Here is a 16874-nt window from a genome sequence, read left to right on the forward strand (position 1 = left end):
TACCGTTTTGTTTCGTGTTGTTGTGGTACTATCCTTTTTTCTGGCTTCTTTTTCTCAATGGAAGTTCATTCATCAACCTAATCGGATGTCTTGGGATATTAAGTTGGGTAGTCCAATACCTTTTACCAATTCAAGATGATAATGGTTTTTTATCTTACACAATCTATGGCGTACAAGGTTAGTCAACCAAAATTGATCACATGTATGCATTGCTACCATGCATCACCAAAAAGCAAATTAGGGTTTTCCAATTAGGATTTGCGAAAGTTTGTTAAATAGCAAAGTTTCATATAGGCTTTTTTTCTTTATAAAATGTTCCGTTTCTCTCTTTGAAGTATTCAAACCTTGTTTATGATATTGCAGCTTGTGACAATGTTAGGAGAGGATCCAAACCTATCCGCAATTGGACTGAAGCATCCATATAAGCTTGGTTTCTTTTGTGGCAGGCAACTTTTCCAAATTTCTTATAGCTAATACAACTGTATGTGTGGAAAGCAGAGATTAATATGGAAATAAATGCAATTGGATGCAGAATGCTCCGCAGATTAAGGAAAGAAAGGGAGAAATTATTAGTTAGAACCATTCTACCACATGTATCCTATACCATCCAATAAAAAATTATCATATCAATATAAAAAAGTAAATTTTTTTCGTTCAAACCAACACAATTTGTTAGCTAGTGGCTAAAGTTTTTTTTTTCCTTCAAAATTTTCAACTAAGCTTAGACAACAGTCCTCCTTTTTCAATAATGAATTTTGCGGTAACTTTTTATTGAACGGTGCAAGATATATATAGTAAAACTGTTCTAACCAATAATTTCTCGAAGGACCTTCAAAAATAAAATCAATCCAATATAGAATGCCATGTAGATCATCGTTTAATTGACAAAAACTCTAGAGTAGAGATAAATATAGACGTATTTCTTTTTCATTTAATTGACAAAAACTCCAGAGCGAAGTAGACAGACGTATTTCAGAGTGGGCCAACAAAATTCCATAATCCATTTCATACATGGTAGCTTACAGTGATTTCATGGAGGATCTTGACTTTTGATGCAAAATGTGCTCCTCTAGGTCCAAAGGTACCATGCCACTACATGGAATGCATATGACCTTGTTCTTTGAAAACTAGACACTTGATGGATCTGGATACAAGATGTGTACTGCACCCACTTGCCGGTCATGATCTAAAAACCAATTAGATTATAGCCTGCATGTCTAAAATGTCTGCAACTGTAGCCTCTCTCTCTCTCTCTCGGTTCTCTTCAGATTTATACGCCTCCCATGTCAACTTATAAGCCCAAAGGTGTCGAGCTGTTGAACATGTCTTTTTGATCCAGATTCCCTGCATAGGTTTTTTTCTTTTATGTCATCAGCGCCAGTTGATTTTTCAGGTTCATGCATATGCTTTCTGCGCTACTGCAAACATTAACAATATCTCATCCTCTTTCATGTCTCAGAAGTCAGAACCATTTCTGAAAAATTAGCATCATATAAGAAAGTTCCATTTGATCTGTATGCAACTTGATAATAACTTAAGCTGGCCTCCCCAGATAGTGACCTGAATTTGCGATATCCCACCTGCTATACCAGCCAAGCCTCATAACTACACATCTACTGCATGCTTGATCGAATCAAACAGCATTGCATCAAAAATTGCCCACCTCAATTAGGAGGCTAGCATGTAAAATGCAGTGAGTCATCGGTGTAGATGATGACCTAACTTGCAAAACATGCTTGCAATTAATAACATTATGAGTCAATTTCATGACATGATGCTTGCTATGTGAATACCTGGTGTCATCTTACCTGGTGTATGGTGTAATCCCTTAAAACCTTTTGCCAGAGGTGATTTGGATGATTTCCTTAAACAAGGAGAGACACGAATTACTTTCTGGAAGACAAAGCCAGCTATAAACTTTGTCAATATTTCAGTAGCACATCTAAACAGGTTCAGCCTGTAAATGCTATCGTAATCCAAATAAAGAATTCATCGCTGTCAGAGAGATTGTATGGTTAAGCTGTAACTCATGAGATTGCATGCGCTTCTCCGCACCCATAAGTCTTACTTAAAATATCGAGCATTTCAGCAATATAAGCATTTAAGAAAAAAAGCATATTTTGAAGTACAAATTTAAATGATCCACAAAGGATGGTACTCAAACTTCATACATTATGGCATTCATTCTTAAGAGTGCAACCAGAGCCGATCATGCAGCCTCTCTTCCCCTGCACCAAGCATCTCGTCGACCCGTTCTCCATCACGATAAAAATGGAAAGTTGGAGTGTACCGTATACTTAGTGTTGTTTCAGGGCATTCATCAATATCAGCATATATGAAAGAAAACTTTTTGAATTCATTGCTCAACTGGCAGAATGAAGGAAGGATCTGGCTGCATACACGGCACCTGAAAACATTTTCAAGATAAAAATAAATGGTGTTTAGCATGTGTATTTTTTTATCTCATTATACCAAAAGAAACAATAATACAGAACTACAGTTTTGCAAAAGTCTTGATCATATTAAATTGTCAGAGCATCATGCATGACAAATCTAAATGCCTTCTTTCTTTCCCTACCATGTCAGTCTTGAAACATTTCTTTTTCCCATATCAATGCCTATTGTTCCTAAATATGCGAGCATTCTTTCAACTATCACCAAATTGATTCTCCCTACATTGAGGCAAACTTCTGCAACTCTTTTTTTCACATCCAGTTTAGTATTCTTTTAGAAGTTGAGAGCAAGTTCATTTTTTGAAACTAATATTCAGTGTCGATATCCTACTCCACAAAACACAGCTTCTAACAATTCAGGCTGTATTTGCCTCCAAAGAACACAACCGAAATCCATACACATGCCTTAATGCATGAATGTGAGAGTTCCTTTGTGTATGGAAGAGTATGTAGTTTTCTTTTTTAAGATGCATAACCTTATGATTGAAGCAAAAAGAAACAGGCCATTACTTGAAATGGACATCCAGTATAGATAACAAACTCCTCTGAGTCGAGAAGGCATTATATATAAAACTAGTTAATTTTGTATGATGCATACACCAGTCCAACAACAAACAACACTATGCATGGCATATTTATAATCAAACTACAAATACAAAATCTGAATAGCTTAATGAATATTTTGAACTAAAATAAATAACCCTCCCATTTAAATATATTATGCAACATATTTCCACTATCAAGATTGAAAATTATGTCTTAATGATGTCAGGTATATTAATGGTTTCTCAAGGCTTAGTTTTGCAGAAATGCTTATAAAACGGCAGATCAAGATCTATTTCCTTTCAAAACAAGCCACTTTTAAGCATCACATTGGAATGCTCTCTTTCCAAAAGTCATACGCTCAGGTTATTACAGGAACTCAGTAGTTGCATATGCTCACCCCGAATTTGCTGCCGCTAGGGGCTTAAGAAAAGGATTTGGTTCAGGTTCAGAGGATTTATTGTAAGAAGATGAAAGAACAGGTGCAAAAGTATATCATAATGCTTAAGCACTACATAATATACACACACACACACACACACACACACACACACACACATACATATATCATGGCATTATGTTTCGAAAAATATGTCTAAACACTCTTGAATCAGGGCTTGGGTGCACGTGTCAGTGTCACATGCATGCATGTCCTTGTGCATGTGAATGAATGCTTGTGTGTGCATGCCTCCATTTTTTTAAAACTAAACTATGACAGTGTAAGCACATGGGTGACAAGGCAGCAGACATGCCTCATGATCTTCTCTAGAAATATGGTAGTGCTGCTGCTATTGCATGAGTGCAAAATTTATATATCACCACTTCAATTGGTATAATAGACTATCAATGCCGGCATAGACAGAGAGCTCTGAATCAAGATAAACATGTGCACGATGGTTAGAATCATGGATTTAAAGTGCCAGTTTGTGAAGCATAGGATGGTGCAGTACATATGCCTTGCTGGCATGCGCCACTGGCATAGTACTGGCAGTGCATGCTGGTACTTAGCAAGCTGCCATCAGTGTGTTTGCCAAGCATTGACATAGTGAAACACAACACAGTATTACCACAGGAGTACTAGACTGGCATGCCATTGGCATGTGTTACTGCATCCTTCAGTGATTGAGTCAATACAAGTTTTGGAACTAGTGAAATGAGAGGAATTGCAGCACACAATTCTCAACCAACAACAGTGGATGGAATAAAACAATTTGTCAAACAACAGAGAAAGTTCAAAATAGGAATGAAAATGACAAAATAAATGATTCATCAACCTGAATAAAAGAGTTGGAACAAGTAATCATGGCTAGGTTACAGAGAGATCAGTGAGTCTGTTAGACCTCAGTATCTAGTATCATGGCATATAAACATGCAAGAGAATTTGCAACATCAAAACTCAATGTACTTTCCAGTTAAGAAAAAAAAAATCAAGAAACCCCATCATGGTCTTAAACTTCCATTAATGGCTGTCTCAACCTATCCATCCTCTTGATGTCAGAAAGGCACAGCATATACATGCCTGAAGGCACTATAAACTATTGTGTGCATTTCCTTCCCTTGAATTGAAGGGGAACTCAGAAAATATGAAAGATCATAAAGCAAGAGATAAAGCAAGTACAGCACCAAAGATGGTAGAAGAACAAAACCAAAAAAACTCAAGCAAATTAAACATCATAGGTCTTTAATTGTGTCTTGGATTATGAAGGCAGCTTCTTCAACCCAAAAAATAACATATGGATTTCAGAGAAAATCTACCCTCCACCATTTGCCTTATCCTTGCAGTTGTTTGAGTTCCAGATATTCCAAATCACATGCCAAATAACATATGCAGTAAAAAGTTGAATATGCTTAACCAGCTAACCTTCTTATGATGTACATGATTAGACCAATTGAAGAGGGTTAAATGCGATGTTTCATTCAGATGCTCGTATTGAAACATATTCCACAATCCAAATGTGGATGATTAGATGAATCAAGCTATGTATTTCAACCTATAAGCACCAATATCTTCCCCCACCCTCCCTTACATTTTCTTTTTAGGTGTTGATAGTTGTTTTTATGAGAATGGAAAGTTATTTTCGTGATTGTACTGGCATCCAAGCATGGGCTTCGCTGGAAACAAAGGTCTATAAAACCTTCATCAGGAAATGCTTGGAAACCAATTTATGGAACCCAAACCATGCGATTAGTGATGAAGTAATAATCTTATCTGCTAATGTGATGATGATGAAAAAGGTTGTCACATAAAGTGTTCAATTTTGGTGGTTCCATGAAATAGTTTTGGTGATGGTTGCATCTAATCAGTAATCAAGTTGGTATACTGGCAGAGGTTCGCGCATTTCTATCCTGTTCTACTTGAGTTCCCATACTTAAGGCCGTGAATGTATGTTTCACTTCTTTTAGGTACATTGTTATCATTCTTGTTAAGCAGTTTTTCATGTCTATTCCCACATCTAATGTTTCACTTCCTTTTCTATTTTCTTTTCTTTTATTTTTGCAGGATTATTATGGGAATCACTAATCTGCTGAACTGATTGAAAACGAAGAAAAACTGATGAAAACAAAATTTTCAAGAAGAGTTAAAGACACTTAATAGTTAAATGATAATGGCCAGAGATTGCCAAAATCTGTGTGGGTGTCATATGATCATGACCTAAATAGTCATTAAACGACGATAAACCATATATTCAGAAGATACCTTTAAGAAAAAGCTCGTACTCTCCTACTTTCTTTTAGTTTCTCTTCTATCTTATTTACTTTAGATGCTTGTTAATAAACTTTATATTCATTGTTCATCATGAATGATAAGCAACAGTGTTTCTTTTCTTTTTCTCCAGCATTCTATGAAATAGATACTGCATGGAATTTCAATAGGTCTTGGTTTTCCCATAGTTTTTTCATACTAGAATTGGCAAACAAGCTAATGTGTTCCTCCCAAATGCCCAGGATTCTGCACATTGTGCTGGGCAAATGCTCGTTTTACACTATTGCCAGTACCATGAGAAGTTTATGTATACCAATAATATTTTGCCTCTGGTCACCTTGCTCTTTTAACCTATTGTCCAATGCAAAAGAAGATGATATTTTTGTCCTTGTTAAGTCTAACCTATCACTCGAACTTATAATCCTAGAAAAAGATCCCTAAAAAAATCAACAGTGAAAAGTTCCATACTGTCTTGAGAAGAAACGAGGCTACTAAGGATGGTCAGGCACAAGTTTAAACTTTGAAGATTTCACAGGTTGACTTTACAATGCTGTCTCAGTAACTAGCCAGTTCAATACGTATCATATACACAATATGCAAGGTACTCACTTTACTTCCTGAATAAAGTAGGCATCCCATGAGCCTCATGTAGGCTGCAAACATATTATCATGCTGCGTCAGTATCTAGCCGGTTCAGCAAGTATCATATACACAGTATGCAAGGGCAATCACTTTAGATCTTGAATAAAGTAGGTATCTCATGAGCAATCAATTAGACTGCAAAAATATTGTTAGTATTTTAACAAGGTTCATTGTCTGATCTTCTCTTCACGGAAATTTTTTAAAGACACACTTGGTAAAATCCCTTTATGATCACTCTGATCTCAAATATAACTTTGAAAGGATACATTCGAACAATAAATTTCCTAGACACCCAGCTTAGTCAAGTTGATACACCCTCCCCAAGTTGGCCATACCATTTTGCATTACGGTCATTTTTCTCGTTTCGACAAAAGAGCCAAGACTTCAGAATATGGAACATGTGAGCACCGCCGCCACCAAGTTAGAAGAAGGCAACACACTTTTTCTTTAGCTTATTAAACAATGATCAATTTCTTGGTTCTATACTAATATACCTCTGAATAGAATAAGGATCAAACTTGCCCTTTCTTTAATTTATACTACCAGATTCACTAATTAATTCCAGACTCAAATTCAAATCAATGCCAGATGAGCAAATAATGCACAAAAATAAAAATTGCCAGTCATCAACTTAGTAAGAGGAAATTGCTCTTTCAAAGATGACAACAATCAAGAATAAATAAGAATACATGCCTAAACTAAATCCACATCCGAATATAACTAGATGAACAAAAATATCATTCCATGAAAAGAGCCCAGAAGACAAAACGCGAGATTGAGATACCATGGCTTACCATGAAGCACCATAATTGATGACTGCCTGCAAACAGATAAATAATTCAAGTTCAAAAAAAAATTACCAGCATTTTTAGAGAGAGAGAGAGAGAGAGAGAGGAGTTACAGAAGTCTTCGAGGATCTGATGTCATGGAGGATTTTCTTGAGATGGGTATCGCTGGAAGCGCTGCTGAGGTTGCCATGGCGATTTGGGGGAAGGCTGAGGCCCGTCGCTTCGAGTCCTCTCTTCTCCTCTTTTCCTTCCTCGCCCATCCCTCTCTCTCTCTCACTCACTTCTAACCCAATCTGTATCTGCCCCACTGCTGCTTGAGCTCCGGAAGCGAACCTCGTGAAAATCCTCCGACAAATTGAAATCGCTGAAAAATTAAGAAGTGATTAGGTTAGTTTTCGGGTCAGGAGCGGATTCGGGTTTCCAACCCGACCGATCCGACCCCTTCCTTTTCTTATCAGACCCTGAACTCTGCCCGTTGCCCAATGCCCAAACGGCCAAGAGGCTGAGGAAAGCAATTTCCAGTGACTGTTGCTGCTCCAAACCGAGGAGGAGCAGCTAAGGTCGGTGCATGTTCGAGATAGAGCTTCATGATCGGTGGAGATCAGAAAATATCCTGCAATAAAGTTCGGTCACCATAAATTTTTTGATAATAGATTTTCTGATATTTAAGTTAATCGAAATTTAAAAAATAATTAAAAAATATTTTTTTAATTTAAAAAAAAAAATCGAAGATTTCCCTATATTTTTTTTTATAAAAAAAAAATATATAACTGATAACCATCGTAGAGAATCATGATTCATCATCATGGGTAGTGAACAATTAATGGTATTAACTCGTATTGTGATGTAAAAGAAAGGATATCATTAGTTTCACATTGGTTGGAGTGAGGACTCTGGATTATATAGAAGGGGACCATCCTTTTCACGTGAGGTGTCTTTTAAAGGATAAAATTGTGAGGCTTTAAATGATCAAGGTCCACTGAAGTCTAAGACCCACTGAAGCATAAAAATGATCATGAGTCAAAGCAAACAATATCTTATGTGCAATATTTTGAAATTTTCACTGGATCGTAAGGATTATTTCAGTCCAACCTCATTCGATTCGATATGCTTGTCATAATCCTATGAAATTCAATTTCATAAGCCGTCGATTGGGATCCGATCACAGGATCGGTATTAATCGGATGACGTCTTTGTATGCTGGCCGAGGACGATGTCCAAGATGATGATCAAGAAGGTGTAAGCACACAAAAGTTATTACTATTCGATAGACTATCATTCTAATGTGGAGCTAAATATTGAAATGGTTTCATGGAATCGTATTGCAGGACTTCGACGTAAAGAGATGTTGGCGCGGAGAGATACATATAGTGTTGCTTTTGCAGTGCAAAAGATTCTTTTTATTGAAAAAAATTAAACGGGAAGGAGGTGTTTAAGGGTTATTCTGTTTGTTTTTCGTAAAAATAAAAATATTTTAAATGAGTGTGGAGTGAGAGGGAAAGCTTTATGTTGTCAGTCTATTCTACCTCAAACGATTGAAGTGTTCATTTGTGATGTTTAAAGAAGAAACAATTGTAACACGTAGTTTTCTAGATCACTGCTTGATCCAATCAAACAAACTACTGTCATACCTTGAATTTTATTTTCCAAATTCAATGGCACCATATTTCCTACTATTGCCTGTTGTCTCAAACAGTGCTTGGTCCAATCTTGTCTGGTTTATGTTTTCCTGAAGTCTAACTATTCATTTATTTGAATCAAAATCCTGATTCAATAGCATTAGTTTTTCTATTTTACAAACCATCTGATGCGCTGATCTGTCCAATCTCATCTAATTTGTCTTTTCCTAAATGCTAAATATAGAGTTATTTCAATCAGAATGTATCAAATTCTACCGGAAAAAATAGAATGTATCGAAACACCACAGGTGACAACATCCATTATATTGCACTGATGATGGATTCAATCATGGTCTATCTTCATTAAGGAATGTTTAGTTGAGAAGAGTTAGAGCCTATAATCAAAATTGAAATATATGACTTCTATTCCAATCGTTTGGTTGGAGGAGTCTCATTCCGATCCGATTTCGAAGTGAAATAGGATGGTCTAATTTATCTATAACTCAATTCTACTCTTTTCTAAAGATTCAAATTTCTATTCCGATTCTGATTCCAATTACAAATCAAATATTTCAGAAGATTTGACCATTCCAATTCTGATTATGAACCAAACACCCTCTCAAGACTGGATGTTAAGGATTCAAGCACCTGCCCCTATCGTTTATATTGAACCGAGCCAATAAAAGGACTAATACACGAGAAATCCTTCATACTAATATCAGAAAAAAAAAAAGAAAAAAAAAAAAGAAAGAAAGGAAAAAAAAAAAAAAAAGACTATCAGCTGTCGAACAACTTCCATACGGTTAATACATACAATATTTATCAATATCTTACAAGAATATCATCCAGCAGGCAGGGCATTCGTATGAAGATTTTAAAGTAGATTAGCTTGATGGGCTTGATAGGATCGAACATAATCTTGTTGTAAGCATTTCGTAAGCCATTGTATATGTTATAATTGTAAGATTTTTTATAAAATAATATGGACCGCCATTTATTGCATATTTCATGCTATTTATGAAAATGGGCTCGAAGTGATTCAGATTAACTGCATGGTATTAGGCCCAATAAACATTATGATCCATCGTCCATCTCAGCGTTCTTGATATTCTAATATGTGAGGATTTGATCTTCCGCACTGAAACAATGGTCAACCTTTCTTCATATGAATCCATCAATCGATCACACAAACATCACTCCAAGATTTATGAAGGCCGATAAATGAAAGAGTTTAAAATGCTTCAAGAGCTATACGAGGCGTGCTCTAATAGATGATGTTGCGAAAAAAGATCAATCATTCTTTAGCACGAAAGGTACAACCAAATGCAAGCCAGTTATTGGTTCTTTAGATATCTCAGGGGTAGGACTTAATATCTGGATTCTCACATTATTTGGGCCGGTCCCTAGTCCAACTCTGACTTAAACTAATCTACATTAGTTGTCTATAGACGTATTGTAAGAGAGAATGCAAGGATTGTTCTTCATGAGGGGAAGAATGAAGAGAGAGAGAGAGAGAAATTTTGCTTATCCTATGAAGAGAGAGAGGAATTTTGCTGATCCTAAGATGGTGTTCCCGTAGACGCAATCATGGGTGGGCAGCTAAAATTGAATCGAGGTACGTTAAAGTCTTAAGGGATCTAGACAACTACGGAAGTAAGGGAAGGAACATCACGTAACTAAGTACTCTTACTTTTTTTTGTCCAGTGTAGACAATTTAAAATTTAAAATTATATTATTAAAAAAAATTAACTAGAAAGATTCAAACAAGGATTTGAGCTGTCATGGATATCACATGAGTTGAAATATTTGACAATGCTCCCTCTTTCATACTTCTGCACAAAAAACTCTTTAGAATCTCAAGCTATCAGCATTGCCTTTATGACATTTTTTTCCTTTCTCTTGAAAATATAAAGGAGTCCCATTCAGGAGTCCTACTTGTTTGTATATAAATTACCTGGAGGAGACTCCCAACTATTAGAGTTACTTAGACTGCATGCATTTAGAAGCGGAATAATTTAGTTCGGAGTAAATCGAATCAATTTACTCTTATCCCCTTTATTTCAGAATAAATTAGTTCATGTGGGTTAAGTGGAGTAGATAGGTTTGGAAGGTAGAAAATTGTATTTCAAAAATACATGTTCATATTTTATCTTTTGAAAAGTGATTTAACACAGATATTCCAACGAGCGTTTAGCTAAAAAAGTAGTGGAACAGTTGGGTTAAATACATTTTAGTCTCTCTTATTCCGCTTCCAAAACACGGTCTTAGGGTAAAATCTTGAAGGATAACATCACTCAAAACTCCATTCCAATCTTTTCTATTTGTCAATGAAAAGGTATGACTACTGAGATGACAATCAAGTCATCACATTATTATTTTCAGATAACACAATTGCTCGTAAGCATCTAAAATATAAATGATACTACTCCTATAAATGGAGATGCTTGGTTGGGAGGAGTGAAGGTCTGGAATCGTAATAAGAATGATGACTCCCATTCCAATTATTTAGTTGGAAGAAGTTCCATTTCGATTTCGATTTTGGGATGGAATGAAAATGATCCAATCTATATAGAACTCAATCCCTATTTCTTTCTATAGATTCAAATTTTCATTTCAATTTCGATTCTGATCACGAACCAAGCACTATGAAGGATTTAGATATTCTGATTTCGATTCCGATTCTAAACTATTTCGATTCTGATTGTAAATCAAGCACACTGCATGTATTTTTTGAAATATAAGCATCTAAATATGTAACCATCAGTCCCATGGTTTTGTAAACCCCAAGGGGGACCATGGCCAAATAACACGTGGTCCTATAGTTGCTTAGCAATTCCTTTATCTAAAGAAAAAGGTAGTTGTTTAGACAAGCCTAGCTCATCTCGTGGTTTGATTAGTAAGACCGTACAAGTAGGACCATTGAGCTGAAGACAACATGATTTGGTGGTGGCTTAGTCAAAGTTCACGTATACATGGGACACTATGAAAGAATTCGACATGGGCACGGATCATGTTATCAACGTAATCCTTGACCATCCATATTTTTTTTATTAAAATAAACTATATCGAGCAACTACAAAGTAATATTTGTAGAGAAATTATTGAATAGAACCGTCCTAATATTTTAGATCCATCCAATAAAAAACCATCACATCATCTAAAAAAATAAATTTTTTTCAATTCAAAATAACAAATATTGTTAGCAAACAGATCATAATTAATAGTAAATTTTTAATTCAAAATTTTCAATAACAATTTATAATTTTTTAATAATAAATGTAGTAGTTTATTTTATTGAATAATTTTTAATGTATATGACGGTAGAACGGTTATAACCAATAATTTTTTGCATGAAAAGCATTATAATACCGCAAGAAGTAGCTGAGTTGTATCGTCCAAGCAACTAGCCTTTGAATAATGAGACATGGCAGACGGCACTTCTAAGGATGAGCATATAAAATTGGACTCGCATGCATCCTCTCAAAACCACGTAATTTTCCCGGCCCTCCACTTGTCCAACGGTCTATGTTATCTTCAAGAACTCATGTATGGACTCTGAATTTTTTTAACTGTCTCGGTGTTGTTCGCCGTTGGTTTAGAGGAAGGGATGTGCATATAATTATTTTTTTAATAGCTGGCCAAGATCCACCATTACCTCGGACAAAAGAGTTTTTTTTTTTTTTTTTTTTCTTGGTTTGTTTTTTGGTAAAAGACAAAACAGCTTTTTGAATTCATTGGCGCCGGTCCACTTCTTGGACGTCTTAGAAAAGGTTAAAAAATTAAATAGTCACTATTTATTTATTTATTTACAATTTTTTTCTGGTTTCCTGGACGAGCAGCTCTCGTTCGTCCACTTCTCACAGGTGCCAACCCGCAGGCCGCGCGAGAGACGGAACCAATCAAATGTTAAGCATGTCAACATCTAAATAGCACAGGATGAGATTATTAAAAAAAAAACTACTGTTCAGAAAAGATATCTTAAAGAAATAAGGATTTGCGTAGTTCGTTCGAAAAGGATGGGAAAGTATCGTCAACAACAGAATAGATAAAAAAACTCATCTTTAATTATAATTTTCAAAAAAGAAATTAAAAATTAATTTTTTATAGAAATAAAATTTTCATATTTCTTAGGAAAAAAAACCTATGGGAGACATCAAAAATTTCAATTTACATCAGCTAAGAATTAAGATTTTTTTTTTACAAATATACTTTTAAATTTTTAGATAGTATGAAGTAAGATCTTTTTTTTTATTGAGAAATATAATAAATATTTTACATAATTTTTATAGAAGATAGATGCTCAACTGAATATATTATTTTGAAGTATATTATTTTTTTTATATGATCAATTAAATATATAAAATTTATTTTTTTAAATATCATCATCCAATCATTGATTTTATAAAAAAATATTTCAAGAAGATTTTTTTTTTTTTTTTGACGATCCAATGAATCCTAATAATGGTAGTAACAACTCAGAATTTGCTTGGATGGTTCTATACTATTATTTGAGGTAAAGAGATGGGATTTGATTCCTAATGGGGTCAAACCATTGCTTCAATCCACAATTAGCAACGTCTTGGTTTTGCAAGTTTTTATTTGGTATGTGAGACTTAAAACTCTGCCTATAAGAGTTGGAATGGATAAGAGTATCAAATAGAGCTAGAGCCCTGTTCTTTTGTTTCTTTTTTTTGATGTAAAGATTGGGAGGTTGAGAGCAACCACCCATATTTTATTGAGAAGTTGTAAAAAAACAAAGCTGTACTGTCTGCTGAAGTAGGTCAAGTTCACAATGGGAGGAAGCTGTTCATCCCAACGAGACCAACACCCTGACATCCACAGGCTAACATTCATACAAGAGTATTATGTACCAAAGTATGGAGAAACTGGGAGTTGGATTGATATTTATACAAGAGCGCTCTTCTTATAACTGATTATTTATATCTAGAGTAAAAAATTGTGAGAACTCGAAGTTTTTTCCTATCAACACCCACTTCCCAGGTAACAACTAGAGTTTCCAGGCCTCAAGCCTTAAATGGTACATTGTTGAGCTTGAATAACTGTGATGCAGGTGGGTCTCTCTTCCTTTCGCCTAAAATATTTGGAGTAAATCACTTATAAACCATATACAACATAGCTAACAAAGTTTAAATATTTTAAATTATTATAAGGAATACCTAATGTATTAGTCCTTTCTTAGAAAAAATAGCTAGTGTTAACTTTGATCGAAGTCTCATGACGGCAAAGTCAGTCTGAATCATGAGAAGGGATACCCAAATTCATGATCAAATTAGAGAAAGAAACATATGGGCAAAATCTATGGTCCAACAGTTCCCATAAAATTGTATTTAATTAGCCACAAAAAATGACCTCCATGTTATCCTAAAATATGCTTTTGTTAATGTGCTTGAAATTATGTAGACATCCCATGCGGATGATGATGTTGTAAGAACAACATGGATAGCCATCTGAACACTTTAAGCCCACTCATCCTTGGAAAAATTTTCAGTTAGTCACTTCACTATGGCTTATATATATTACACATTTTTTTTTAACCTTTTGGATTGAGAGGAAAAAGGAGGAGAGTCCCCACTCCATTCATTGAGGTAACAAAGGAAAAGAACTTTTCTTCTGCACTCATTGAAGTGTGAGTGTACTCCACGGTTGACCTTGATGATTAACTCGAAAAAAAGCTTAAAAAGGTGAATCATGGATACTATGGTTGTATTATAGATTTCCATGCCTAACTGCTAGGATTTTTGAATCATTACTTCTGACCGATCTCTAAATCTCACCCAGCTTTCAGAATCATACCTTCTGACCTATGTCTGAATCTAATCCATGTCGGTTGGACCTACATCATGTAAACCATTTCACATGGAGTGGGCCACAGGTGAAGCATACCAAATTAATAAACATTTGCATGTTGGTCTAATCTTCTCATGGCCATTAGTCCAAGTGGCTATGATACCAAATAATGGCTTTTTTGATGCCATGTCAGACGTGTGATTTGTGTTCCTTGCCATCATCATCAATAGTCCGAAATTTATCTAAAGGTGCAGCCATTAGAATATTATAATAATTTTAGACTGTTATAATAATTTTAGAGAACAATATAAAGGGTATAGTATAATAATAATGATAATAATAAATATTTAGCTATTATTCTAACTTCTTTGATAAGTGTTAAGAGCATATATATATATATATATATATATATATATATATATATATATATATATATATATGCAATATTTCATTGCTCCTTCAAATATAAGGATAGTTTTTAAATTTAACTTCTATTACTTACTAACATAACTTTTTGTTCCATTGGAATATTAGACCCTTATTTAAATCCATCCATGATTTTCTCAATGAGATACTCTGAGCGTATTTGGTGTTGCTTAAACAAGTGTTTTCACGATTTTTAAAGCAAAAGGTACTAATAAATGTTTGGTTATATCTTCTAAATGGTGCTTATATAGGAAAAAAAAAGGTTAAAAAATAATTTTAGAAGAAGTTAAAAAAATCTAATTTATAATTTTTTTTTTCCTTCTAAAGAAGAAGCAACATCAAACATATCCTTACCTTAATCCATTTTGATGTGCATATACTATTTAAAAACGTATGATTGCATGAAAGAAAAAATAAAAATAAAAAAAAAGAAAAGTTTTAAGCTTGATTGAGATACTAAAGGTGTTCGGTTATATATCCAAACTAATATAGAGGCTTTGAGGTTTGAGACCTCGGGCTAGATTGTAGAGAGATTAAATTTTTTTTTTTAATTTTTATTTTTTCTGTGACTTTCATTTTCACTCTGTGAGTTTTCATATGAATCTAAGACTGGCAAAATATGATTCAATTCGTCAATTCGCTCTGTGTTCGATTCGTCATAAATGGATTCAGATTGAAGTTAAACAGATTTGGATCATAAACGAGTCGATCTATTTAATAATTGGATCAAATTTGGATTTTAGATATCTGATCTATTTAACTCATTTAATATCTAAATCGGGTTAAGTTAGATAATCCATTTAACTTATTTAACCTATTTCTAACCCATTTAATCCGATCTGTTTAATCTATTTAACCTATTTAAAATTTATTTAACCTATTTAAAACTTATTTAATCTGTATCTAATCCATTTAATCCGATCTGTTTAACCTATTTAATTCGTTTAATATAATTTAATTTATTTAATAAATAAATTAAATAAATCGAATCAAATTATTTATTTAATAAATAAATTAAATTAAAATTTTAATTAATTTAATAAATAAATTAAATTTAAAATTAATAATTTTTTGATATAATTTATTTATGATCTGATTCGATTCGGTCCAACTCTCGTCCCTACACGAATCACAGGCAACCAAATCCCGAGAGGGAGGTTCACATGCCTCATGCTATGCAGGTCCCACCCACATATAGGCCTAGAATGGCTTCATGCGATTATTGGCATCATCCCAACCAGTACATTCATCATAACTCCGATCCGTAACATCCCATCAACTCAACCCAAAACTCCACGGACCCACACAACGGATCGTCAAACCGCAGTGCATTTCTTCAATACCAAGCAGCATATCCCTCCATCTCCAGCCAAAACAGAAGAGAACAAGATCCAGCCATATTCCACCTGTCCGATACCACAAGCCCCAAAAAAAAAAAAAAAAACGTCCCCATGGTGCTGCCAGTCCAACTCCCAACTCCTTCCTTGGCCCCCGTTGCAACAGAGCCCGAGTTCCGTGCGCATTGGTCCGCATGCGTGGGCCCCACAACGACTGGGAGCGGGGCCCGCCCTTCATCACGTTGGCGCACGCAGCTACCGCCAGTCAAACGCTGCACGCAGCGACTGCCACAGCATTGTAACCGCAAGGCATCCACGCTATGCAACGTTCCGAGATTCCACCTCTCCAGTGATGCGTATCCTGGCCACTGTTTTTCTCTTTTTAAACCCAGAACAACGCTACGGAGCCCAACAAATGGTACCAAACAAGTGTCATGCCAGATGGCACGAGATCTCGCAAGACCCAAGGTGGGATCGGGATATAATCTCTGTAACAAGACAATTCCTACGCGACACGTTTCACTGGAGTTCGTCGGGTGCAGCGCTCGTTGTTC

At 35.0% G+C, this 16874-nt stretch overlaps 1 protein-coding gene across 2 annotated transcripts; it reads right to left on the reverse strand.

Moving 5' to 3' along the window:
• Nucleotides 1–2064: 2064 nt before the first annotated feature.
• Nucleotides 2065–7622, reverse strand: LOC105042944 (thioredoxin-like 3-3). 2 transcript variants are annotated; one of them, XM_073256354.1, is made up of 3 exons: nt 7244–7622; nt 7127–7162; nt 2065–2407 (listed from the first exon to the last, which is right to left on the reverse strand). In XM_073256354.1, the coding sequence occupies exons 1-3, from the start codon at nt 7318–7320 to the stop codon at nt 2188–2190; spliced, it is 333 nt and encodes a 110-aa protein (XP_073112455.1). In that variant the 5' UTR covers nt 7321–7622; the 3' UTR covers nt 2065–2187. The 2 variants fall into 2 exon arrangements, with proteins under 2 accessions (XP_073112455.1, XP_073112454.1); XM_073256353.1 differs by having other exon boundaries at nt 7137–7162; nt 7244–7596.
• Between the last annotated feature and the right edge of the window lie 9252 nt (nt 7623–16874).

Source organism: Elaeis guineensis, chromosome 4 (assembly GCF_000442705.2).
Source record: "Elaeis guineensis isolate ETL-2024a chromosome 4, EG11, whole genome shotgun sequence".
Taxonomy (NCBI): Eukaryota; Viridiplantae; Streptophyta; class Magnoliopsida; order Arecales; family Arecaceae; genus Elaeis; species Elaeis guineensis.